We start from the raw sequence: 26,627 nt of genomic DNA, 5'->3' as shown, positions 1-26,627 counted from the left end.
GTTCATTACACTTTAAAAAACAGGAAGAGAATATGGCAGCTAAACAAAGACAAAATCATAAGCTCGCAAAATGTCTGTAGAAATGCAGTCCAAGTTTACCCCACTTGAGTCCAAATTCATAGACTGACCCACTGGGACAGCCCTGACAAACATGTCAACTCTCCTGTAGGAAAGCAAACTTTAATGAGCACCCTTCTAAGACTTACGGTGTAGCCAGGGCAGAGATTACGTGAGGCTGCACCATCCAGAAGGTTACCTCTGCTATTACCTTTGCACCAGCTGGCAGGAGCTGCTTTGTGTGTCTCTGTAAATGTCTTGGGGTGAGCAGAGGCCCTCGCTCTGGCCCACACAGAGAGAGTGGGGTCCACTCAGGGGGGGAGCGGGCCTCTGTCTGAAGGCTTAAAATAGAGTGGAGGGTGTGAGATGACTGCAGCCAGACCGATTCTGTGGAGAGCTTTTGTCAGAAGGGGGGTTTGGGAGGAGGGGAGGGGGTGCCACACTCAACAACTCTCACTGCTGTGCAATGAGTTCTACAGCACGTAAGTGAGCTCAAAAATAACTCACTACAGTATTGGATCTGGATCCAGATATATGTATCGGGTGCACTCAGTCCCACACAAGTCCTCTATGGTTAGAGCAGAACTTCTCTGAAAATTTTCCCAAACTACATTTACACCATTAGATACTAAAATTCTACAATAAAGCAAGAGTCATGAACTTATGTGTTAGTGGGTCCTTAAAGCAGAGTGAGACAGCTTTCACTGCAGGTTTTACAGACAGAGACTCCTCAAACTGCTAAGTAAAATCCTGCCTCATTGGAATAATTTGCATAGTTTTTTATTATTATTATGATAATAAAAATATCAAGAATTAATCAGAAAAACATTCACAAGCTGTGGTCACTGAGAGACAGGCTTTCATACCAGAGGTGCACAACACCAACTGGCCAATATCTTATTTTTAATAAAAGGCTTCATATATTGGTTAACACTATTGTTCACTCACACACACAAGATATTTCTGTCAGTGGCAGCCAAACAGTAGGGCAAAGCTTACTTTTCTCAATCACACAGCTGTGCACATCACAGTGTAGACACACACACTCACTGCTACAGGACTTTTATTTGCGAGTATAAAAAAAAAAATTACTGGACAGTGACAGCCTTTTCCAATAATCCTCTATGAGAAAGAGCTGTAAGAAGCCAGCTTTGGCAAAAGAAAAGCAGGCACACAATCGAAAGCAAATCTTTCTCTGGGAAAACGGAATATAACCACGGGGCTTTTTGTCAGCTTTACACTGCTAGAAAAGAGGCAGATATGCAAGTTTCTCAAAAGGTCCTAGTCAGCTTTTCACACAGGATTGCAGAGGTTACAAAAGCATTGCATAGGAACTGACTTGGAGGGCTGGACCGACACCAACAGCATTAACTACAATACACGCTAACATCCTGTGCTTTTGTTGCCATAGCATTGTCCTCTTGCTTTATGCCTCAGCAGGAATGTGAACTTCATACACAAAGGTGATCTGTGACACATTGCTGTGATATATTGTATTGTTGAGGCGGAAGTCATATGTCAATACATGATGTGTATGAACAACTGTCTTTGAGTAAAGTTACAAAGAGAAATCCCTGGCCTTTCATTACAAGTCTGACATTTTTTCCATTTACAAACAACTGAGGATACATGTGCAGCAGGGTGGAAGGAAACTCATGGCTGCAATGACATGAGAGCATTTACATGAACATTTTCACCATTTAGAAATGAAATAACTTGCTGGAAACCAGTAAAATGTCTGTTTACTGATAAAGCTGTATGTCACACTCATTCTTGCATTACCAAAGGCTTTTTTGCAACACACACACACACATAGAAATCTGTCAGCTCTAGCTAGTTAACATGACACATGGAATTCCAGTGAGGAATGGCTGCTAGTGGTAGTTATAATGCAAAACTGACACACAGTTAGCTCTTGCAGGCAGTAAGAAATGACCCGTGTGTCTAAAACCATCAACATTAGCAATGTTAGCTTTTTTTTTTTTTAAAGGAACGTTAGCATATATGAAATTGCTGCTGTTGGTCTTTTGCACAGGTTGAGAGCAGACAAGCCATGCATTCTGGATATCATTGATATTATTAATGTTAGTACTATTCATTAACATTTCCAGCTCATTGACAAACCTTACTGTGAAAATCAATTCATCATCTTATTAAAATTCAGGGCTCTGACCAGATCGCTAGGTGTTCATAGCTAATTATGCAATCTGAATATGGGATATTGAACATTTTCCACACATTACTCTTACTCTATTGCAATTTAAGGCACAAAAACAACTAACCATAATATCTCAATCATTCGGGGGTTTTTTCTATCCCCTGCATGTGTGTGCATGTCACAATGACATCACTCAGAAAACTGTTTTAATTAAGACCAGGTTTTAATGAATACTCTTAAATACCAGGACAAAGTAACAGCTTCCATCCAAACGCAGCTCTTGAAACTCAATATTGGTCAAGTGCAATCTTTAAAACACGCTGACATGACAAAGAGCTGATTTCTGTGAAGTTCTTTCTCCTTCATAGCCTCGTGAGTAAGAGGGTCTGTCATCAAAGCCAGCAGGCAGTGTTTTTACTGCCTTAATGTGCACTGGCTCAACACCTGACTTCTCTGGTCTGCATTAGCGCAGCCATGTGAGTGGTTCCTTAATCAGAATGAGCTCCTGTTTGACACACCATCTCCCCTACCTGAGACATCCCCAGATTTCACTACAATTACTCTGAGCATCTGCAAACCATCCAGGCTGCAACCACATGAGCACTGTGGAGTATCGCTCGTTCACTAAGGCTGTCAGAGCTCTAGGCCCGGTCCCTCTGCCTTAGCAATTTCAGCAAATAAATAAGAGATGTAACAATTGTTTCACCTCTAATTCAGGACTCCGGATGCACCCTCATTTCATTAGGCTGAAATTCTGACTGAGACAAAGAGAGACAAGACAGATCCATAAGCATCGCATGCCAGAGAGTGGTTAGATAGATAGCGGGCAGGCACCATCCAATAACAGAATGAACACTCAATCTTATTTTGGATCCCTGGAAGCATTGGGGTTGTGTTTTTCTCCTCAATCGGAGCAGATTTTTATCTAACCACTAAACTGCTGTGAACAGATCGACTGCTTGCTGGAATGTCCCAGTCATGGTGAAAATTTCTTATGAAGCCTATTGTTGTCTGCCCCACTGGGGCCTCAGAAAATGGCCCAAATGAGAGAGAAAACACTGGAGTGGATTCCACAGACCAAAGCCCACTAGTCCACTGGCCTCAGGATGGAACGGGGCAATATCTCAAAATGATGAAAACAACTTTTTCAGGCCAGTGATGCAGCGAACAAAGACTGAAGAAGGATGATATCTGAAGACCTCGGCTAAACCTGTGGAATGTATCAAACAGGGAACAGCCTGTTTCAGATTATGATTCAAGGATGCAAAGAGAAACTGTATGCAACACCACCACAAATGGTTCTGCACACATTGGGAAAGAAAATGATGACTCTTACAGTCTGCACATAACTTACTGTGTCCTGTAATAAGAAGCCAACAGACCCCCACCCTAAAAGCCTCAAAAACACAACCCTGCGAACTATTTCTTCCAGATTGAATGCCCAAGTGAACAACAACATCTCCCAACGAGAGTGATGCTGTATAATATAAACTGCAGTCATCTGTCTTCACCCAAGTATGCACCACTAACAAAAGCCATATCTGAGAGATTCATGGGAAAGAATGTTATTTTTTTTTCCAAATGCAACAAATATATGTCACAGACTCAATGAAATGTTCACTAAAACACTAGAAAACCACCACAAAACTAAGCACATGTTCAAGTCCAAAATTGATGAGTTTATGCAAAGTGTAATGAAATGGAACAAGCAGTATAAACAAATTGTGCAGGGGGAGATAAATATTCCCCTGGGACTTAAACTAAAAACATTAGACAATCAAGATGTGACTTTAAAATGATGAGTAATGTGATACATTGCTCTTTCCCATTACACCCCAGTCAAAATCTCCTAGCAGCCACCAGCAGGGAAAACAAACCAAACTAGAGAAGAGGACATCAGTTAGTCTGGGAAGCAGACAGCCTTGAATCACCAGCAGCCATTTAGCAAGTCAGTGAAAGACCTCTATCCTCTATGCTATCTGGCACATAACTGCTTTACTTGAGCAGAGGAGACACTTCATCAGCCAAGGCCGCAAATCAGAAACTATACAGGCTCACAACTCTGCCCCGTCTAAGTCCACACCTACCTATGCAAGATGCAGGCCCTGTGTCAAAGGAATAACCCCTATTGAATATGTTCCTATCTTCACTTCATTCGGTTGTGAACTTGCAACACAGATGAGTGTACTAAAATCAGAAATGTAGGCACAGTAGTTCCCCGGTATGTGTGCACGTGTGTGTGTGTGTGTGTGTGTTTCAAAAGTCAAATGCTGCTACAGGGGTGTTACAAATGCCGCTTCCACACTGCACGCCAAAAGAGAAGCCACGTGGTGCACGGACTGCTATTTTCTGCTGAAAAACAAGGGCTCCAAATTCCTAACATGTTGTGGAGATTAGAGAGCAATTCTGTGCAATTCTGAGCCCCATATGGTGACAAGGTGCTCCCATCTCCCGCTATTCGAGGTTCGTTTTCCTTGCCAGGAGTTCCAGCACTTGTTCTAAAGCCAAAATCAAGATTAAGCAACAGAGGGGAGTAAAGAGATGGGCAGCAGTGTGTTGTAAAATAAAGCTCAGTTTGATCTGAACGGTTAAACTTTCCTCTCATCAACTGCTGCAACAGTAGCCCCTGGACTGTGAAGTAGGTACAGGAGGATGGAGAGGGGCAGGGGGAGGGGACTGTCATGTGGATCATGATTCATTTGAGGTATTAGGCCACTGCAGTTCCCGTTTCCCAAATCTCCTCTATAGACTTGCGGGACAACACAGAATGAGTCAGCCCTTGGACACTTTCAATGAAAACACAGTGGCATTCTCGATTCAGTCCACAATGAATCCAGGGAATGAGCAATAAGCTCCTATTATGCAAATCCCTGGAGTTTTACGGGAAAAGCCCCACCTTGACTGTAATCTATACGGGACCTTTCACCTGTGTGCATGCTCGGCAGTGTCAAAGAGGATTAGTGGCTATGATCGAGTGTTTACTGAGCTACCTTACTAGAGTATGGAAGCATCAGCAATGGCATCAACCAAACAAACCCCCCTATTGAGGCATTTCTGGAATAACATCAAAACAGATTCTTTGCACATCCAGCTTGAATTAGGTTGTCACAGTCTGAGAAATTAGTCTGTGTAACTGTCTGAGTGCATGGCTGTCATATTTCATCACACCCGTTGAATCACAAGACCAGCCTGGCGACACGCACAAAAACAGACCCAGCAGATATTGACATGAAACGCCATCTCTGCTGGATCCCAGTTTGACATCAGACGGCCTGAAAGAAGCATGAAAGAGATATTATTCCTTCAGGCCACAGCCTCCTGAGTGGCGTCACCAAACCAAAGCAGTTTGTTGCATCATCAAGGCCCTGCTTGCTCAAGCCGGGATATTAGAGAGGGAAAACTCAGCGCTGACTGATTGGGACTCCAACAGCCCCATTAGCGAGGCACGTTCCAGAGGCATGCAACAATTAAGGCAGCTCTGCCTGCCAGGGAGGACTGAACGATCCATGAGCAGCCAAATGCTCATCATTCAAAGCAGCCAAGCTGAAACCCCAAGCCAAAAGATGTAACTTCTAGAGAGAAAAATATCCATATAAACAAAAGAAAAAAAATGACTACAGTGATTCTGCTGCACTTTTACAATTGCTTCTTTATGAAGCATGCTCATAGGCTCATAGACAGTTTTCTCATTCCAATGAAAACAAGGCTTCACTTGAACAAATTGGACCTACTGTGACACCAGTGGGAAGTTATGGAGAACTAGTATATACACATCCAACTTTTTAATATGCATGTCAAAGACAGATGGACGAGTTCCTGAATAAATCACCAAGGGAGCATTCATCCAGTATGCAGGTATCTTTTATCATTTTTAGCTTCTCCATGTCCACAGGGGACAGAAATGTGTCCAGTCACAGCGATGGTAAAGCCTGCCTATGGCAGATGTCTCCTGGCTATATTTTTTTTTTCCTCACATGCTCCTCTGAGAGCGAATAGGAGCTTCAGCATTACAGAGTTTGACCCACTTCAGAACCTCACTGCACAATACTGCAGTGCTGCCGCTAGCAAAGTTCATAAACACTGCCAAATATACACAGGCATTCATACATAGAAGCATCTCTAACATTCACTCAGCATCCACAATGTGCACAAACACAGGAACATGCAGCCCTTGTATAGTAAACATCCTAGAAAAAACTACTTCTAAACTCCATCTTGCAGACACCGGCTCGTCCCAGGAGAGGTTATCTACAGTGAAAAGGCAGAGGAAGTCTTCCTCTGCAGCAGCTGTTCTATACACTGCACACCTCTGTACCTCTTGAAACCCCAAAACAGGCCAAGCTGAATATAATATGCCTAAGTTTGAAACTTTGAAACAACCGACTGACAGATCAGGTGCCTAGAACTGGCACCAGATAGCTGTGGTTTGGGAATCCAAACACAAGAAGAAAGAGAATTCAAAGTAGTGAGGACTTTTTAAAGTGTGCAGCTGTGGAAGAGCAGAGCAGTGTTCGGCCGAAAGGGAAAGTTAATTAGGTTTGTTGGTGTGTGTTGGAGAGAGAAGACAGGAGGCTCGTTTGCCACAGAGACTGGAGTACAGAGCAACAGAGGCAGCTTGTGGCTTCGGGGCTCCAGGGTCGGAGGGCTGGGGACATCATGCCAGTCCTGCTGCCTGCAAGCCTCAGATTGCAGAGCGTGGATGGAGGCCTGTAATTTCAGATCGGTCTCTGTGCACGTGCCCACTGTGATTTCCACACCACAATGTGGCTGGGGACACAATAGCTTTCCCTTTGAAGGCCATCCCATAGATCTGGTATCCAACTCTCAGCTCATGCTATGATGACCATATATTTCAGAGAAATTGTTTAGAATAATTCTCAACTCTTTGGAAAATGCAGGCAATTTGTCATTGCTAATATAGCAGAACAGGAACATATCTGCATATTCAACATTTGTAAAACTGCAGCACTACAAAAAAAATACAGCAGTAATCAATTACTTAAAGCTGAAATCCACAATGTTTTAAAATCAATATATCAGGATTGAAATATTGGTGGAACACTAAAACTGACATATTTGCCATGTTATCTGGGTGGTAGGGTTGGGCTATATGTCGATATAGAGTACATATAATATACTGTGAGATGATTGAGATTTTTGATAGAGAGGTAGCTATCCCTTTGATGCCCCCCGCAATATGGCAATCAATGTGCAGCTCTGTGGTGATGTTGGATTAACAGGATTTCACATCAATATGATGATGTACATTGATTTGTCAAGTAAGTAATTCAGTGGATCAGCCAATCACCAATCTCTAGAAATTTTACTACAACACTGAATGGCTCTCACCTGTGTGAAAGTTCCTTGGTGAGTGGTAGCAATCAAGGATCAGGACCGCTTATTGGCAATATTGAATACACAGGATTTTGCATCAGTGTAATGATGTACACTGATTTGTCAGGTATTTCATTCACTGGATCAACAAGCATTTCCATTTGATAATTTTATCTATAAAGAGTTTCTCAATTCAATTTCCAGAGAATTTGCTACATTACTGGATAAGGCCTTCATCTGCGAGGAGATCTTCCAAGTGAGGGCCTGGTGGCTGGGCGCCCATGGGGCCTAGCTGGGCTCCGTCCAAGAAGGATAATATGGGGCTGCTGCTGTGTATGGATATCTGTGTTTGCTGTGTTAGCAAATACAGACACCTGACAATTGAAATGGGCTGTGGTCAATGCACAATAGAGTGTGCGTAAGGACAAACTACTATCCTATTTGCAACTACTGTCCATTTGTAAACAAATCAGAAAAGCAGCAAATTTATCAAAGTTGCTCACAGGAATAGTACATTCACCTGTCTGTGTGGCGAGTCCGATGTGTCAAACACTGCAACACTACATAGCACTGCCTGTGTGTTTTGCACTTAAGACTACAGAAATTAAATAATTTTTCATTTCCCTCTTGAAAACTTTCACCGTCTGTAGAAAGTACCATCAGAGTTCATTTCTGCAGGTAAAAATAGAAGGTAGTAAAGCACTCAGCGTACTTCACTTTCAGCACCATAAGCAGTACTAGACCGTAACAAGGCCTTGTTAAAGTCACAACACGAGCGGCGTGAGAACATGAGGGATCAAGGAAAGTGAGCACTCAGTCTGGTCTCCCGTGACTTCTGGCTCACCGGTAAGTGACGCTTATGCACTGCACAAGGAGGGCATTGATACATGTTCTGCTGGCCAGCTACAGACACTAATTAGCACCAGTGTTTCAGGGACAGTATGCTTGAAGGACTGCGGATAAGTGACACAGTGAAAACAGTGGAGGTGGGTCATGGTTTGGAGCAGACTGAGAAATGAGTACTCCCATCTGATCATTTGAATCTGGAATGTAGCTGCTCCATGACCACAAAAACACTCCTTGTGTTCCCTTGTGGCCTGAACAACAGAGGCTGCAGCTGGCCACTCCTTCACAGGAACTTACTCAACCCCCCTGCACACACATACACTCAAAGCCGGATTCAAGAGACGGAGCACAAAACAGGCGAAGAGTGGGTTTTATTGGATTAAGTCTCTCTTAACTGTACTAGAATATGATGGAAAGAATTTGGAAACTCAAGGAGGTCTGTGTCAACAGGCCTTGTTTGCTTAACTTTGAGAACTTTGTGAGGTTTAGTGCAGTCTTTTCCACACGTCCTAAACCTGAGGTAAAAGAAGAAAAGAAAAAAAACATGCTGTAGCACAGCTGCTGACCAGCCAGAGAGTTAAACTGAGACCCTCCACGAATCTCTAAGGATCAAGGAAAGCAGCTTGGTAACCAACGGCAACTTAGAACATCCATAGTGAAATAAATACCCATTTGAGTGTAATGGTGATGGCAGCCAAAGGTCCAGTTAGGAAAATATAGATTGTGATTCTTCAGCACCAGGTTTTCAAAGCAATGAACTTGCAGCATCAATCTTCAGAGCTTTATTTTTTTTTCCTCCTACAATGTCTGCAAGCACAGATAAAACCACTGACACCGGCAGACATAGAGGTTTGAGCTATTTATGTCACAGTTAGGCTTGCTGCAGTAGTCAGTCATCAGTGTTACACAGTGTTCGGGCATACACTGATTATATTACTTGTCCACTGCCCCCCACTGTCATCTTGTTTTTTTTTTATAGAAATAAAACCCATTTAGTTCATTTTTCACATATCAGCAACCACATTCATCAAATAAAAATACTCTTTGTAAAATACCAAATGTGTTATCAATACTTAGTCGGACAACAGACACTACAATTATAAATTGAAAGTGTCTGCTCTGTGAGTGTCCACAGCAGCAGCAGTCACAGCACAGAGTAGCAGAGTGAGACATCTGTCCTCCCTCCTGCTCCCTGTTGTAAACACACATAGCTGTTAGCAAGCAGCTGCTCTCATGTCTATCCGGATCTAAGTGCTTGTTTTCGGCAGAAACTCTCCCGCTCTCTGCCTGCTTAGCCTGCTCTCAGTGTGTCTCTCTCTGGATGGCAAGTGGGTTGCTCCGGTTCTGGTTCTAAACAGTGGTCCTCCTCTGACTCGTCCCCACATCTGTGTGTGCAGCAGCCTGGCTGTACACGGAGGAAAGACCTGCTGCTGCTGGTGATCCTGAACAGCAGCAGCCTGAAGCCTGCTGTCGGTAACTTGTAAGTAAGGGGAAGATCTAAACTTAAAATCTAACATTAAAGATCAAAGTAAGCGCTCTACAGAAATTGAGCATCATCAATGAATATCTTATCTTGTAAAATGTCCGTTGTAACACCGGCGTTGTCATATCTTAATTAACCAGTGGGAAAATTTTCTCACCGTGGCATCCGTAGTCACTGTCTGCCATTTTGAGACATATAAAAGCACAAATTAATGATGGAAAACAACATGTTCTCATGGCTCAGTGGCTAATATACCCGTGCTATCAGGTCATGACTGTCCTCTCTCTATCCTTTCATCTCTGACATGCTCCCAGTATATTATTATCTAATGTAATTTAAGCCACTACATTTAGAACACTACATCAGTTTATCATTTACCCATTAATATTGATAGTAGAGTATAACGGCTGTGGAGAAATTAGACCACTATTTAGAAAATTGGTTTATTTTGTTTTGCTTTCTCCTTGTTCATTCTATGTGACTGCGGGTAAGATTTACCCCCCTAATTGTGCAGGATTGAGTTACAACAGAAAGAAAGTACCTCGTGCTGTGTTTCATGTCTTCTATGGCTCTACTAGCCTTTGATTGAATCCTGACACAATCTTTTCTCTCCAAGTTTCAACTGCCCCCTCTTCAGAAAAAGAACACACAGCTACAATGTCCTATTACCAAACTAAAAGCTTGCTTGGCTGGAGCAACAGGATACTGGCAGCTCTGAAAGCCTACACCACAGGGCCAGGATTGTACACTCTCCAACCCAGTGCAGAGTGTTAAGTACAGCACCTTCCACGGATGGCTGGCACCTGTCCCTCCATATCCGCAGACCTGGTTGGCACAGATCAACACTGCACCACGCTCCACTTCACAGCCTATTACACATTCCAAACAAATTAAATATGAGGGGGTGTGATGGGGCGAGATGGTATTTTCATGGAGCTCCAGCAGCCAGCGCAGGCCACGTATGCAGTGGAGGTTCATTAGACAGCTCAATAGAGTCTTGTGGAATGTGCGAGGAGGCGCATCACTCCATTGTTCACCGGTGGCTCCTCTGGGAATGGGCTGAGCACATATCAAGAGAAGATGAGCAGATGAGTAACAATGCATTGCCATCACATGTAATGGCATATGACAGCCAGCCCAGTGTCTGGATGCTTCTATTGTAGAAACCATTGAACTATACAAACCGTTGTCTGCGTGGAGAATCGGCATTGCTAAGAATGCCAGGAACTCGTTTATCTTTCCCATTTTAGGAGGTCTGTTCCCGGTTTGGCTGAACTCTTGCCACTGGTTAGCATAATGTTTGTGTGCAGGCAGTGTTGGGGCCAGAGCCATGGCTGTTACAGCAGAGGCTGTGTGTAGCGGGAGCCGTTGCGGCACCAAGGCTGGTCAGTTTACAGTGGTTTGGACTTTCCCTCTCAAACTCTTTCTCCCTCTATTGCTCTCTTTTATTTTTCTCCCTGGACCCAAGCCATCAGCAGTAACAGCCACTACTGTGTGTTGCAAGGTTCAGAACAGCATTCTAATGAAGTGCCGGACCTCGTCAGCGCACTTCAACCGCCAGCGAGTCAGTAACGGCCAGTCCTCACTTCAAACTCCCTACAAGCTTTGTGACTGAGTTCTGAGTAAGCAATACATGGATTTTCTATGGTTAGATGATGGCTGGTTTTTCAAGTACAGTGAGCCAACATGCACTGTACAAACATGAGTATTCTGCTGAAAAAAAACAAAACAAATAAGCTACTGAATAGAATCACAATTCAATTAAAACATCAGTTTCACCTACACTGCAGTTCTGAGTTTCTTGTCTATTTGACTGCAACCGTTGATGTCTGTTACTTTATGTGATCAAAAAATATAAACTTGAGGTGATGAATATACATACACTTCATATCTATCAACTGCACCATGGAATACATATCTTCAGGTGTGCTAAAGAAAGTAAATGTTGAAGTTACTTGAAATTCCTTGAAACATTATACTGTTGTTTTGTCTGGGCATATGTTTACATATGAACACTGTCAACAGATGTGTTACACATATGCACATCCTGAAGTACAAAGTTGGTTACAGGTGTGTACCTCATCCAACCTGTCACTTCTTTGACAACATGTAGTCATATAAGTATGATATGTGTACCTTTACTGTTACTTTAGGGTCAAATGACAAATTGGACAAAAAAAAGTGCATTTACTGGATTAATTTCTCTCATTTCATTTTAATATGAAATTGATCCTGTGGCAAATCCTAATTTCTATGACTGTGATGACCTCTTGCAGCACTAGGATGCTGATGCTGATGCTGATGCTGATGAGGCGAGGATTCCTCATGCAAGCTCGTCGCACTGCCACATGTCAGTGTAATCTGAATGGTCAGCCGGCACTGATAGAGCCCTACTAAAGAGCTGTCAGAGGGAATCATTAATCCCAAGAGGCAGCATGAGACAGATGGTACAATGATGGCGGATCGATGCTCTCCCTGGCATCCCGACTGCTTCCAGCGGCCGGTCCAGAGGCACGAAGTGGGCTAATCCCTCAAAAGAAAGTTCCAGACTAAACACGCAAGTCTGAGCCATCTTTTGCTACCCCAGCCCCCACAGCTGTGCTGCATGTACTCCCTAGTACAATGTGGATGGTACTGGAGGGGGTTAAAAAGAGAAAGGGAGAAGTAGGGAGGCATTTGTTCCTCCATTTCTGGTTGAGGGAAGCTTTATGAGGACTTTGACCTTCCCCCTCAGGGCCCCTCTATGAGGTCCCCAGCTGCAGGATAGAGGGGGTGGAGCCTATATGACCTATACATTACTGTCAAAGAAGCCCCAGTTCTTTTCAAAAGGCCCCAGAAGCAGATCCCTCTCAAACTGAAGGTCTGGGTGGCAGCAGTATTCCAAGCATGGAGTGCAGAAACAGTGGGAAAAGGAAGGAAGAAAAAAGAGGAATGAATTTCCACTGTACGGTCTTCAAGGAGTCTTTATGGTCTAATGTTCACATATCATCAATTGATCAATCAACCACTAATCCTCTGACCTATCATGAGCACTGTTTATGTTTTTGCAGTCTATCTGATACTGTACACTGGAATGATTGTTTTCTTTCCCTGGTGTAAATTAAATCTGTATTATCAATATTATACTGAGACAGTCAGTTAGAGTACAGGCCATCCATTGGGATCACATTCCACCACAGCACCTCTATACATCCACACTCAGATCGCCAGCTGTTTTTCTATGGTGTAGATACTGGAAAAACAGTAATTTGCCGCCAGTGGTGTCATTAATCACTGGCTTTAAAGATCACCTAGATCCTTACCCTTACGTCGCTGCCTAAAAAACTGTCACATCTGTTACCTCAACCACAGTCCCAGTTGGAAATCTAGACCAGTGGAGATGCATGCAAACATTCACAGGCACAAGTATACACACATGCGTGTACACAAACAAACCCACGCAACTTTTAAGACAGCGCAGGTAGACGTGACAGCAGATTGTGTCATTAAGAAGAAGAGGTCTTTTTGTCTTCTCATACCTTCAGTCCGCTCCTGTATCAAACTGGTTTCCATGACAGTTTTCACCATCATTAGCACTACTAACATTTTTTGACAGCATCAGTAATAATCAGAACTGATTGATCAAGGCTTTATCCAATAGCAGAGTGGTGTTTATATCTCTTAAATAAGAGGTTGTGTAAAATCACAATGTTGCCGTTATGTAATCACACTGCCATTAGGATATGAGATCATCATGTAAATATTGTCACTACAATAATTACAGCCTTGATGTGGCCGAAACCACAGCTTTGTTTAAAACTTTATCTTTACTTCCCTAACTTTGTAGTCAACCATGTGACGGAGCCTCTTCAGCTTTCTTTGAGGCAAGTGGCTTTCTTATCTACTCGATCGAAAACATGGCTCTTGTTGCTGGCTCCCAGCAGCACAGATAGGAAGGTGTTTATTGGACACAGCCAGGGAAACCATGAATCCCACTCCCTTATAAACAGGGCAAGCCCTGTCCGTACCCTGCAGACAAACACTGAGTAAATAAGCTGGGGATCCAATTGATGTCCCTCTGTAGCCTCCAGTGTGTGTGTGTTTGTGTGTGTGTGTGTGTGTGTGTGTGGAAAGAACAGGGGCTGACACCGTGTCTACATCTCACCTCTGGAGGATTAACCAAATTTGGCCACAGCGAAAGCACAAACAAGTCTTGATCAGCCAAGCTGTCATTAATAGCTGACTGGGAGTTGCTTGTGTTGCTGTACAAAATGGAACGCAATATAATGGTGGCAGGGATGTGCATGAAATATATGCATGCGTAAAAGATTCATAGTGTATGCACCCTGCACATATTTTTGATAATAGGCACGCTGTAGAGCTGAATAGGTAAAAAGAAACAACAGCTCTAGCAAGATAATAAGCTGCCATCTCATTAATGCGCTGCTTCTTCTCCCCAACGCCATTTCCAAACATTGCAGTATGAAAGCATCCATCTACACCCTCCCCCCCCCAAACCCCTCCAGCCGTCCAATTTACTGCCACTCACCTTTTTTTTTTTTAATTCCATCAGCGTGATGATGAAAGCTGTGAGAGCATTATGGTTCTCGCCAGTGGTCAGACAGTGAGTGAACGGGTGCGGGCCTGCATCGGTCACACTGTCAGCCAGCCAAATGGGTTAGGACAGATAGAGGGGAAGCCAAAGGAAGGGGGGGGGGGTTGTGGTGCCAAGGGTTGAGTGGTATAGAGCCCTACAAGCTACTACTAGCACTCCAGCTACTACTAACACAACTACAGAGTAAACACCAAAAACCTGAGGGCGTGTTCATATGATATAGGGCAGGAACATACGGTATACTATGTATAGTGCAGTGTAATACTTGCTGGGGTCAAATAGCCTTTGCACATAATTCCTAGTGTTTGTTTTAACCCACTTGGTGGACCAGATGTCCAGGATAATGTTGCATCAGGAGATTTCAAGCTGTCTTTCAAAAATGAACTACAGTAATGGCAGCATAATATATTACCACCACCTCACAATATACAATATAACATATGGAGCCAATGTCTATTTTCATTATCAGTGAACCTGTTGATTATTTTTTGATTAACTGGTTTAGAGCTATGAAATTATTGGTTGACAGAAAATTAATTAACAGCAATTTTGTGCAATTATTCAAAGGGAAACGTCAGGATTTTTCAACCTGAATCCTATTTTCTCATCTTTTTGTGTCTAAATGACTAATGAGGACAACAATTTCTTAAACTGGTCAAGTATTGAGCAAGAGAGCTTCAGCCGACAGCCATGAAACAGGCTGCAATGTAATCCTTTGAGGCAATAGCACCCCCTCAATGTACGTCCTCTAAAAGTGCTTGTTTTTGCCACTGACAGGCTCAGACTGTTATTACAAGTGTCTGACAACATTATGGAAAGGACCATACAGAGAAACATTTTTCTTTACCTTTCATTTGTTATTGTGCTTGTTATTGCTGCTTGTTATTGTGTTTCACCAAGTCTCACTCAATGAGAAGTCTCACGAGAGTCGAATTGTTGTCCAAATCAGCTAAATATTCAGCCATGACTTTGAAAATTTTTTAGATAAAACCGAGCTACGCTTTCTGTACCCCGACACAACAAACTCCTCCCGGCACTCCTCTCTCCAACTCTCCTCTCCTCTTCCTGCAACAACTCAACTCTCACAAGAGCGAGACTTCTCCTTGAGCAAGAGAATTTCAGAAAATAGTCAAAAATGCCCTAAACAATTTCCTGGAAGTCAAGCATCTTTGAATTGCTGAATAGATCAATAGCTGAAATATATTTGACTTACAGTCTATAATATATATTAATAAAATGTTTGGCTTTTGTTGCTAAATGAGGATGGTAACATTAGAGAAACTGAAAAAAATAAAAAATCATAAGCACACTGAGGTATTGATATTGAGAATGCATGATAAAGTTTTTGGGGGTTTTTTTGACCAAACTACATCTGTTTGGTACTTCCAGCCAATCATAAAGAAGTATTTGCAAACTATTTGATTAAGCTACTGTATGCAAGATTGCAAAGTATACTGGATATACACACACACATATATATATATATATATATATATATATATATAGGGTGCTGGTGAGGGAGCCATGTGGACGGTGGAGTGTTAGTTCTCATGTTGAGGTACATATATGCTCTCAGCTGTTCACATGTAAATTACAGGCATCCAGGGAAAGAAGTGGGTAGGTGGGTGGCTCATGGGTAGATGGAAGGCAGGGTGGCAGATAGTGTAACATGTCAAGCCATGTTGTGTCATTGGTCATGCGATAAGAGCAGCCATGGGAACGGTATGGGAAACATGGAGAGTATGGCCAGTATGGACAGGCTGCATGATGGGAAGACCATCTGGTACCACCCACCACCATATGATCATGCCTCCTCAAAGACCCTCTCACCTTCAAAACACAACAGCACTCATGACCCCCACCCACCAGTGTGGCCCCCACCAGTAAACTTGCCCCTTATATTGATGCACTCTGCACAGCTATTGATGGTTCATATGTTTCCGGTCATTGACATTATTCTCGTATGACCTCCACTCCCCAAACAATGCCACTCCTCATGCTCCACATGTCTTCAAATATTGATCGGCACAACATCTACTGCAGTCACAAAAGGGTAGCCCGAGGAAAGGAATGGAAAAGAACACGCAAGGACGGTCGAGCTGTCATGCAAAAACACCCCCGCAGAAGAGAAAAGATGGAGAGAAGTTTGAAGGCTTTTTAATTTCGGTAAGCAATCAAACAGCATCCAAGAGGGGAGAGAGCGCTCAGTTTCTGCAGCTGAAAGCCCCGCTAACTGTCAGAAATCTGGCAGTAATCCGCAGTCTGAAGACAAGACCTCCTTTAGTCTTTGGCTGAATCACAGATGAATTATTTTGTTATTCAGACGGGTCCTTCTTGCTGTAGAGGAAAAGTAAAGTCGTTTTTTTGATAGACCTTGGCAAGATGATGACTACTGGATTATTCATGGTGTTTTCCTTTCTCCTTCACGACAAATCTGTTTTTCTATTTTTCATGAGCAGGGGATGCGATGGACTCAGCAACTGAATACGGAGGATTTGGGCACTACCCTGCTGGTGTAAAGTTCTAAAATAAAGGCCAGTATATATTTAACTCAGACGTGGTCTGGTGCAGGCTCCCCCACTAATTGAGGGCTATGCAGTAATCTTCAGTGGGCTAAAACTCATTTACTGTAAGCTCTGCTGCAGTATTAAGACGAGGTCGAGGCAGATCAGCATCCCTCTCATCTCATCTACTATCTACATTCTTCTGAGTATAAAAACTGATGTTTGAGCTATCAGACACCCTAAGGGACACATAAGGTATAGTATAGAGCATCGTTGTGGAAAGAGGAAGCTGAAAGAGGTTTAAATGACAAGTCAATTCCTGTTCCACACTGTTACTAAAGGCCAAACAACAAGAAAAAGATAGAAAGCAAAACAACAAAAACAAGGCAGACACTGCAATTGATCCATTTATGGCTTAGATGTGATTAGGATACACACTGACTCCTTTTCTTCTAGCACTGCCCAAGCAGGTGCTCCCTAGCTGAGGAATGTCCAGCTGAGTTGAAAAGGTCACGCTACAATGTCAGCCTGCCCCTAAGTATTCCAACCATCTCAGTTTTACAGGGGTCACGGACACAAGGGGCATCGTGCACCTCCGCAATCCATTTTGGGATACATCTGGAGAGGACATACTCTCAGGTTGTTGACATGTATTTTATCCCATTCACATAATATAAGCCAGGATTCCCACTGGCTACTTTTGAGTGGCAGGCCGTGCTTTTGATCCATCAGCTCGCACTTGGAGCACAGCCTTCAGACTTATCAAAAGCAAAGGGATGGAAAAAACAAAGAGTGGGTGAGGGAGGGAAAACAGCTTCTTTTTTTGGCAGAGGCTCCTCCAGTTATCGGGTGGCACTCATGCACAGGGGCAACTGTTAAAGTATTATTATCAGAGCAATGTGGATAGCTGACAGAACGTTTTTTTTTTTTTTCACTGCCAGACAGGTTTGGTAACTCCACCCCTCTCAGCCCAGCAGAGGAGAGCGGTGCTGATGAGAAGTTGACCTTATTCAATCCTCCGCTTTCTTTCTTTTTTGGATTTCTGTCTCCCTTTTTTTGTGCATCTGAGCCCTGCCAAGCTCGGCGGGGAAAAGAGCGTTGTGATGGTGTAGGCTGCCTGTGGATGCGCTTCAAACACAGGGAACACTTCCAATAATGTATGCACATCATGCCCTGGTACGCACACACCCACACAGACACAGCAACACACTCGCAAGAGCTAACAAAAGCACATTCCTGCGGTATCTGTGCAAGTGAAAGACAAAAGGGTTTAATGCCATGTCTCTCACACAATTGGCACTATAGTCCAGGCTATAAATCCTGGCCTGGGTTCATTCAGAGCCTCACAGGCAGTGATCAGGGACAAACTTTCAATACTTCACTGCTTGTCCCATGATCACACTGGTCACTCACTAGGTGTTACCGACACGTCTGAGCCCATGAATGTGTCAAGGAACTCATAAGTCACAGAACTGCTTTACTGCAAGGCACCTCCACAACACACACACACAGACTCACACACACAAACCACACACACACACACACACAGGACCACCACTAAACATATCTCACGGTCACGACTATTTACAGCATGAAATGGTCACTAAGTGGTGTAAGTGCAGAGTCTTTCCTGTATCTGATGTCATGCAGGAGTCTCTACTGTATACATGCATGCACATCGCGCACACACGTGCACACAGACTGCACATCCTTTCACGCGCACACACGCGCACCATCATCCTGAAGGACATCGATACATCTCAGAATCTCTGCTCTCGTGTATTAAACTGTTTATTTTATTTTTTTAAAGGTATGTAAATGGATTAAAGAGTGATGTTCCAAGATAAAAATTAGAGATATTTAACAAAATCCCCCCCAAAAATTAGGAATCAATTAGTCTGGGAGGAGAAAGACAAGAAGAGTCAGAGAGGCTGAAGATACGATGAGAGGAGACCGGCAGAGCAACACTAACCTGTTTCACTTCAGCAGGCATGGTCCAAAATCCCCCCTTTCGTTCCCGAAAAATAAAAACCTCCCGGGGAAATGTGTGACAACTATTTCCTCCTCTCGAAAAAGTTCTTTCTTCCCTCCTCTCCTCCTCTCGTCTCCTCGCGTTTTCCTCGTCTATTTACGCTGAGTGTTCCCTCTGTGAGCGCAGAGGCAGCAGCTCAGACCCGGGCAGCCATCCTCTAGCAGCCGCGTCAAACCGCACGCAGTTCACCAGAGAAACACAGGAAGTGCAGCGCTGTGCCTTTCAACGTAAACGCGCGACTGATACACGCGCTTGCAAAATCAAGCTGTGCACGTGTGTTGAATATCAGCTAGCGACAACAGCTTGAAAACATATTTGTGAATGAAAATATGAAAGTAATTCTTAGGCTACATATAACAGCTAGTTTAACTTGTATGATTTCATTTCAAGACACCAGTTAGAGCCGTGGTTCTCAAAGTGGGGTCTGGGGACACCCAGGAGTCCTTGAGGGAGTTCCAGGGGGTCCCCGGCAAAAAGAGGGATAATTTATTTTCACTATAATTCCATCCATAAGAAACACAGTGACAGAATGTATGACTATGTTGGTCATTTGTTTCATGCTCCTACTGTAATGAAACATTTAAAAGCAAAAATCTTATCAGATGGGGGACCCTGGAACAAAATTTCATCAGATGGGGGTCCATGGTCTAATTTGTGTCAGCCTAGGGGTCCTTGACATGAAAAAGTTGGAGAAACATTGGGTTAAAGGACCAGTGTGTAGGATTTAGTGGCATCTAGCGGGGAGGTTGCAGACTGCGACCATCTGAATACCCCTCCCCTCACCCTCCCCTTCCAAGCAGGTAGGAGAACCTACGGTGGCCACGAAACTCACGAAAAACGCAAAAGGCCCTCCCTAGAATCAGTGTTTGATTTGTCTGTTCTGGGCTACTGTAGAAACATGGCAGTGCCACATGGTGGCCTCCATGGAAGGGGATCCGCTCCCTGTGTAGATATAAAGGGCTTATTCTATGATAACGAAAGCACAGTTCTTATTTTATGGGGTTGTACACTACCTAAAACATATTTATGAATATTATACTCCATTTCTGCCAAGTCTGTTCTGCTAAATGCCACTAAATTTTACACACTGCACCTTTAAGATCCATATTGTTACAAGGGAAAATAGACCAATAACATATCTTTTGACACCTGTGATTAATTTCCATGTCTTTAGAATTAATGTCAAATCAAAAACAGCCTCTTAATCTGGTGAGCAAACTAAACTATCAAATATAACTGCTGCTTAGATTAACATGCACATACAAAGCTTCTTCCAGAAGTTGTTGTTAATAGTAGTTATCAGATCCTGTGACTGACTAAGAAGACATTAAGTGCTTAAGTATGTAAAACTATCTATGAAAAGCAACAGTCAAAGTTGAATATTAAAGATGCTCTCTTTTAAACATTGCTATTATGCCTACAGAACTCCCAACACACCAGAGAAGTGAAGATAATGGGGTTTTGTAATAAATATGTATTCTGCTGTACTTAACAGCAGGTATTTCCTTCTTGATAACACGATAATGCATAATGTGCATTAAGAGAATGAGTTAGAGGAATTTGGTTTCATTACAAAACTCAGTATTGCAAAGTAGTATTTACCTAAATATATGTAGCGTGAAGTCTAATTTCTAGCAGACAACTTGTATCTGCAGTCTTTCCACTGTTCAAAAGCTGACCAATGTGTTTTTTGAGAAACAATAATGCTTTTATTTTGAAAGTAGAAATGCTTTACATCCGGTGTAATTCTGGCTATCTGCTGGTTTGACACAGCTAAAAGAGGGACTCCGCTTTCTCCTTTGCAGAGATGCTGTATGTATAGAGTGGAAAGAGATAGGGGGCAAAGGGAGCCGTTGCCCCTGCAGAATCCCCCATCTCTAATGAAAGCAGCAATCCAAAAAAAGGAATGAAGCTGAAGTGAACTGCACGCACATACACACACACACACACACACACACACACACACACACACACACACACACACACACACACACACTCAACAAAAAAGTTAGCCAGCGAGAGGACAAAAACCTCCAGGGTTGAGAGAAAGGGGGGAAAGAGGAGGTGTGTTAGTAGAATGGAGGGTTCCCAGACAGGCAGCAGGAGCTTTCTCTCTCTCTTTCTCTCTCGCTCTCTCTCTCTCTCTTTCTCTCTCGCTCTCTCTCTCTCTCACACACACACACACACACACACACACACACAGAGAGTCTAGGTCCCTCGCTCTATCTCTGGCATCTTGGTGGGGTGGGACCAGCTCCCTCTATGCACTCCAGCTGCGTCTGTCTGTCAACCCGTCAACCCCTCCCCCTTGTTGGCATAGACAGAGAGACGAGGAAAAAGAGGAGGGAGGTGAACAGGGGCTCACACACGAAACAAAAAGTTGCCCCTATTGAGGCGAAGGCACCCCATACTCTGCAGATTTTTACACCCCGCACACACACACACGCACACACAGCTCTTTTTCTCCACCTCTTTGTCCCGTTCCCCTTACTGCACTTGATATAAGGGAGGGGTGGGACGTAGGTGAAAGAATTTGCATTCAGATATCTATGACTGTGACCAAGGCTGAGGAGGAATGTTAATCTAATAACGTAGATGGAGGCTTAACTAAGGACAACTTTGAGAGAAGTCTGGACAGAGAGGAAAGGGAAAAAAGGGATGACTGGACTCAAAAAAAAAAAAAAGAAAACAGAAAGGAGAAATCCCAAACGGAGGGGAAATGGCTGAGGTTTTGCATTCCACAAGCCTGGCAGTACTGTTTCATCTCCCTGATGTTACTGCTCCATTTGTTCTTAATGAAAGACCTGGCCCACCATGCACCATTACATTTAGATCTATTTACTTTCAACAATACCATTCAACAATACCATTAAGACAACATTACCTTCAAGAAGTGGTTTTAAAAAAGAAGTCTAATAACTTCAACTGTGTTGCATTTGTTTTATCTTATGTGACTTGCAATATCACATTCCATTTAAGTCATTTAAGCATTAAGTGAGTTTCATATCCATGTTTAAAAATCCATTAAGAGCTTTGGAATACTCATGGGAGTGGATGAGCATTGAAGAATTACTCTTTATCTTCTCTATCAATCTGTACACGTGTTGTACCTGTGTCCATTTTACATTTTAATGTTGTGTTTATTGATTTAAGGAATATTTGCCAAATTTTGAAGCTTCCTTTCCCTCTTGATAACTTTAATGAAAACTTTGAACCACTGGTTGTACTGGGGGGGGGAAGCCAGTTACCAAAAGACTTTTGGATTCATCCTCTGGGAAGCTGTACCAAATCTCATGACAATCCATCTGACAGTTGTTTAGATATATAACTAAAAGTCAGAAATGTTAAACTCATGGTGCCACTAGAGGCAGAAGGCTTCATCCTCTGAGGATCATGAATGTCTGGATGTAATTTAATGGCAATTCATCCAATAGTTGTTGAGAAAATTCAGCATGGACTAGAGTGGTGGACTTATCATATGATACACTGACCAACAGACCAACTGGTGGACTACCATTGCCATGCAGTTAGCATAGCATCAATAAGCTTTCTGTAGCTTATAAAGTAAAAGTAGAAAGAGCAGGAGGTAAACTGGATATTCAAAAAACAACATTTAATTTCAAAATAATTCCTGGAATGTGTTCAACATCACAGGTTGGTGATACATATTGTTTCCAGGAATACCTGTTACTGTCAGACATACGCTATATCCTCTTGAGTCTAGCCAGCCCACGCCTGGGCCTTGTAAAATAAATGTACATGTGTATGAATAATCCAGGAGTTGTAATCAAAGCTCCTGCAAGTCAGCTTTACTCTGTCAGGATGTACAGTGTGAAACAGATGGTAGAAAGGTTAATGTTCAGCAACAAGGCGCGCCTTGACAGCCAGACACCTCCAATGAAGCTGCATCTGTTAAAATCATGTTTTTTGCTTCCATTCAAGATGCCAGCTGCACAGAAAAATAGAGAGAAAGAAAGAGGAGCGAAAGCAGGTACAGAAGGTACACTGAAGGGAGAGCCACTAGCGGTTTGAAAATACACAACATGCCGTTTCATTACAAAAAAATAATGTTTTTATAATCTTCAGTTTCAAAGGAGACTTTAATAGCATCTAATTTTGAAAATAACCTCAGATGCTTTTCCACTCTGCCAAGAATACATTTCCCAGGAAACACAACTTTACCCTCAAACTTTAATCAAGAGTTGAGTACATTCAACCAAATCTGCACAATACATAGCAATTCTGCAAAAAAAAAGTGCTTCAAAAGTTGATTTTAAAGATGATACAGACTTTGCTACCCTAAGTTCTTTGGGACAATCACTGTAAAGTATAGAGACAGTGATGACAGAAATAACGTATGTGTGAGAGTCTACAGGGCCAAGATGATGTCCTCTGCTACAGGCTGACTGCTGTTTATTATAACAATGGCACAGCCTGCAAAAAGCCCTTATCTAATGACTTGTACTATCATGTTTTATTTTCCCCTTGAAAAATGGCTACTCAGCGATGCAGAGGATTAGAGTCCAATCTAATGGGGGCTTTTGTCTTGTAAAAAGGCAATTTCCCCTTCATTTAGGGAAATAAAGCACTGTTTAAATGACATCACTTTAGATCAAAAGGTTATATTTTCTGTTGTTATGTCACAATACTGTAATTGCACAGCAAGATTTGTAATACATTTATAACAGGATTAGGCTTTTCCCTAGTTTTCCATCTTGTCATGTGTAATTGGGATGCTGAATCAGGCATAAACAACAGAATCTGAATCAGTTTGAGGCTGACATACAGGAAATCTTCATCTTGTTTCTTAACATCCCAAGACATCTTTCACCTCCAATTTTAGCTCAACCCTTGTAAACCTTTGGATTTGTAATAGAGTCTTCAACCCTGTAGGTGTAGAAGGGAATTTCTGAAAATGATAATCACTACTCAGCTGCTCCATGGTCTAGTGCCCACCTTTTCACCAAATTTCATTAGAATTCTTTCTCATCTTTTTGAGATTTCTTATTGACTTGTGGGCCAGCTAAATGGAAAACTCCTTTTGAGAGGTAAAATTTCAGTTCTCATATGCCTCAGAATATGTGTACATGTTGGCTCATGATTCCTAGTTTCTTGGCAGGTTTTTCAGCCATTGCATCTGATAATCCCCTTGTTAGTCTTATTGCCTGGAAATTCATAGACAAAAGTGGTGATGGCCAGCTGTATTTGTAATTTTGATTCATCTAAAGAATGTTTAAGTTTAAATTAGATTTTTTTTGTACACACAGGGAATGTATGACTGGTATGTATGCCTTATTCAGTACAGAATGATCAGCTTGAATGAGGTGCTTGGAGAAAGAGGTCTGTCAAGAGCAGTGCCAGTCTTTTCACACATTCCTGCGCTATTACCATCATCCTCTACACAACGAGAATCACTCTCAGACACTCTGTGTGAGACAGTTCACATACCCTGCCCAACCTCTTTCCACTTCACCCTTCAGAAATACGCCAACATATAAAGGGGGGCCTGCTGCCCTGTGACTTCAGCTTGAGACAAATTTTTAGAGCGTGTGTGTGTGTGTGTGTGTGTGTGTGTGTGTGTGTGTGTGTGTGTGTGTGTGTGTGCAACTCTGACACAAAAAAGCAAAGCTTTGCAAATTTCAGGCTGTGATGTCCAGTCTTTTCGTCTGTCCAGCTGTTTACTGTGTCTCAACCTGAGGCAACGCCAGAACTCATATAGTCAGTCTGGCAGAGTGCAAAGTCAGTGGATGTATGTGTGGTCCTGATTTTGTCATGATGATGTGATGGTATAAACCTTGACTATTGTTGCAGAGTGTAAGCTCCTGTTGCAAAAAACCTACTTGCTGATATTCACTCCAAAAACACAGGTGGAGGAGAAATGATTTACAGAAAATAGCAAACACCAAGATGTTTGTTTCTGTTGTGCATCTGAGTGTTAAGACTTCCCCCTCTCAGTTGACTTGTCTATTATTTAGTTTGTCTGTCTTCAGAAGACTTTTTAAAACTTTTTTTTCAGTTGAATGATCAGCTTTAGCTGTGTTTTGTAAATGCAGAATTTGAGTGGCTCCCTGCATGTGAATGCAACTCCACCATGCTGATACTGAACATGTTCACATATGTCCATTTGTATTTTTTAATTAACATGAGATCCCATGGCCAGTTTACATGATTGCATGTATTTGCTCAGTGACAAGTTTATTCTGTAAAGGGCCTGACTGAAACACTTTACTTTACCTGGCAAGAGACCTAAATATTCATGTTGTACAGTAGTAACCTTCATTAACTGGGGTGCAATTGAAAAGAATTGTTCAGCTGTAAGTATTTTTTGCCATTTGTAGTATTAGGGAATGCTCTGTCCAATAAAGTGTGCATTTACTCCTGCAAACCCCTGAAACGAGGCTCAGTGCTACTTCTGTTCCTCATTTGATGACCATTTACATGCTTGTAAGTCATGTAGTAAAAATGTCGCACTAGTATGTTAAACTCATGAGGATAATTAAATCAAGGCTTTGAAGAACACCTCCAGCCCTAGTAGAAAGCCTAGAAAGACTGTTTTCAATTTAGTTGTTGTTTTTTTTTCAGTTGAATGGGGTCAGCGTCCAACCTTGTTTGGTTATCCTGCTGGACACTGGGAAGGGTGAGGTCACATTCCTTAGGTGGCACTGAGGAATGGTCCTGTAAAGGAGAGGGGCTTTATTTTAAACACATGGGCTACAGTTTAGTCTTTGAACTTAAGGGCCAAGCCCAAAAGTCAGTTTAGACTAGCATGGTCATCTTCAAGTACATATTTAGACTTCCATACTGTCCAGAGACTTTCAGACTGAGGCAGTGCCCTTCAAAGATATTTAGACTGTTCACCTATGCAAGTACACGGAGAGGATATGTGGTAAAGGAAATGGGAGTAGTTTTCATATACCCCTCTTAGTGCTTTTAGTGAGTATAATGGTTTAATGGATTGTGATCAAATGGCAGGGAGGTGCACCAGGACAGGCATTAAGTCCACCAGCGTTGGGGCTGATTTGAAGGATGAAGGTTTGAGCCGCCCCAGAGAAATATAAATAGCTCGCAGTACAAAAGGCTTTTCCGCTGTCTCCCCTTCAAACCTGTCTTTCCCTGTTCATCTGAACAAGAGGAATATGCGCAACACCAACCTTGAGTAAAAATTCCTGTCCTTCCATGTCAACCCCTGTATTGAGCTCAGACACAAAAAGGACTTTCCCCCAACCTTGAGCAGTTAGCCATGTGATTCATGGGCCATTGCCTCAAACTTGACTCCTAATGTTGAAGTGGCGTGAATAAAAGATTACCATTACGGTTGAGAAATGCAGGAAGAAGCAAGCTGTTTTTACTTGCTAAATGATAGATACATTAATTTGATTTGTAAATGGACTACATTGCCTTTAGATTTGTCGCTCACAAACTTTTTTAATCCACTGCACCACTTCATGCCCACCCCCACCCACATGACATGCATACACATGCAACTTTTTCAACTAAACATGAAACAAACCATATCTTATGAGAATTCATTTGAGCAAACTAACAAAACAAATAATAACAATCTAACTTGTTCTAACAATGTAAATGTAAGTTACTTACTTTTGTCTTTTCTGATTTAT

General features: G+C 42.5%; 1 protein-coding gene across 3 annotated transcripts in view; it reads right to left on the bottom strand.

The window, feature by feature from the left end:
- The window catches only part of arvcfb (ARVCF delta catenin family member b), a 238,434-nt gene that overhangs the window by 103,702 nt on the left and 108,105 nt on the right, over positions 1–26,627 (bottom strand). For 2 of the 3 annotated variants that reach the window (XM_042422419.1, XM_042422421.1), the window contains exon 1: positions 18,949–19,182. The exons of the other annotated variant lie outside the window; for it this stretch is intronic. In XM_042422419.1, the coding sequence (XP_042278353.1) occupies positions 18,949–18,969 (21 nt within the window). In that variant the 5' untranslated portion in view covers positions 18,970–19,182. Of the gene's footprint in view, positions 1–18,948; positions 19,183–26,627 lie in introns of those variants that run through there. 3 annotated transcript variants of the gene reach the window in all.

Source organism: Thunnus maccoyii, chromosome 9, assembly GCF_910596095.1.
Source record: "Thunnus maccoyii chromosome 9, fThuMac1.1, whole genome shotgun sequence".
In the NCBI taxonomy this organism is placed as follows: Eukaryota; Metazoa; Chordata; class Actinopteri; order Scombriformes; family Scombridae; genus Thunnus; species Thunnus maccoyii.
Note: the sequence above shows the minus strand (reverse complement) of the source record. Positions and strands in the feature narration are given on the sequence as shown.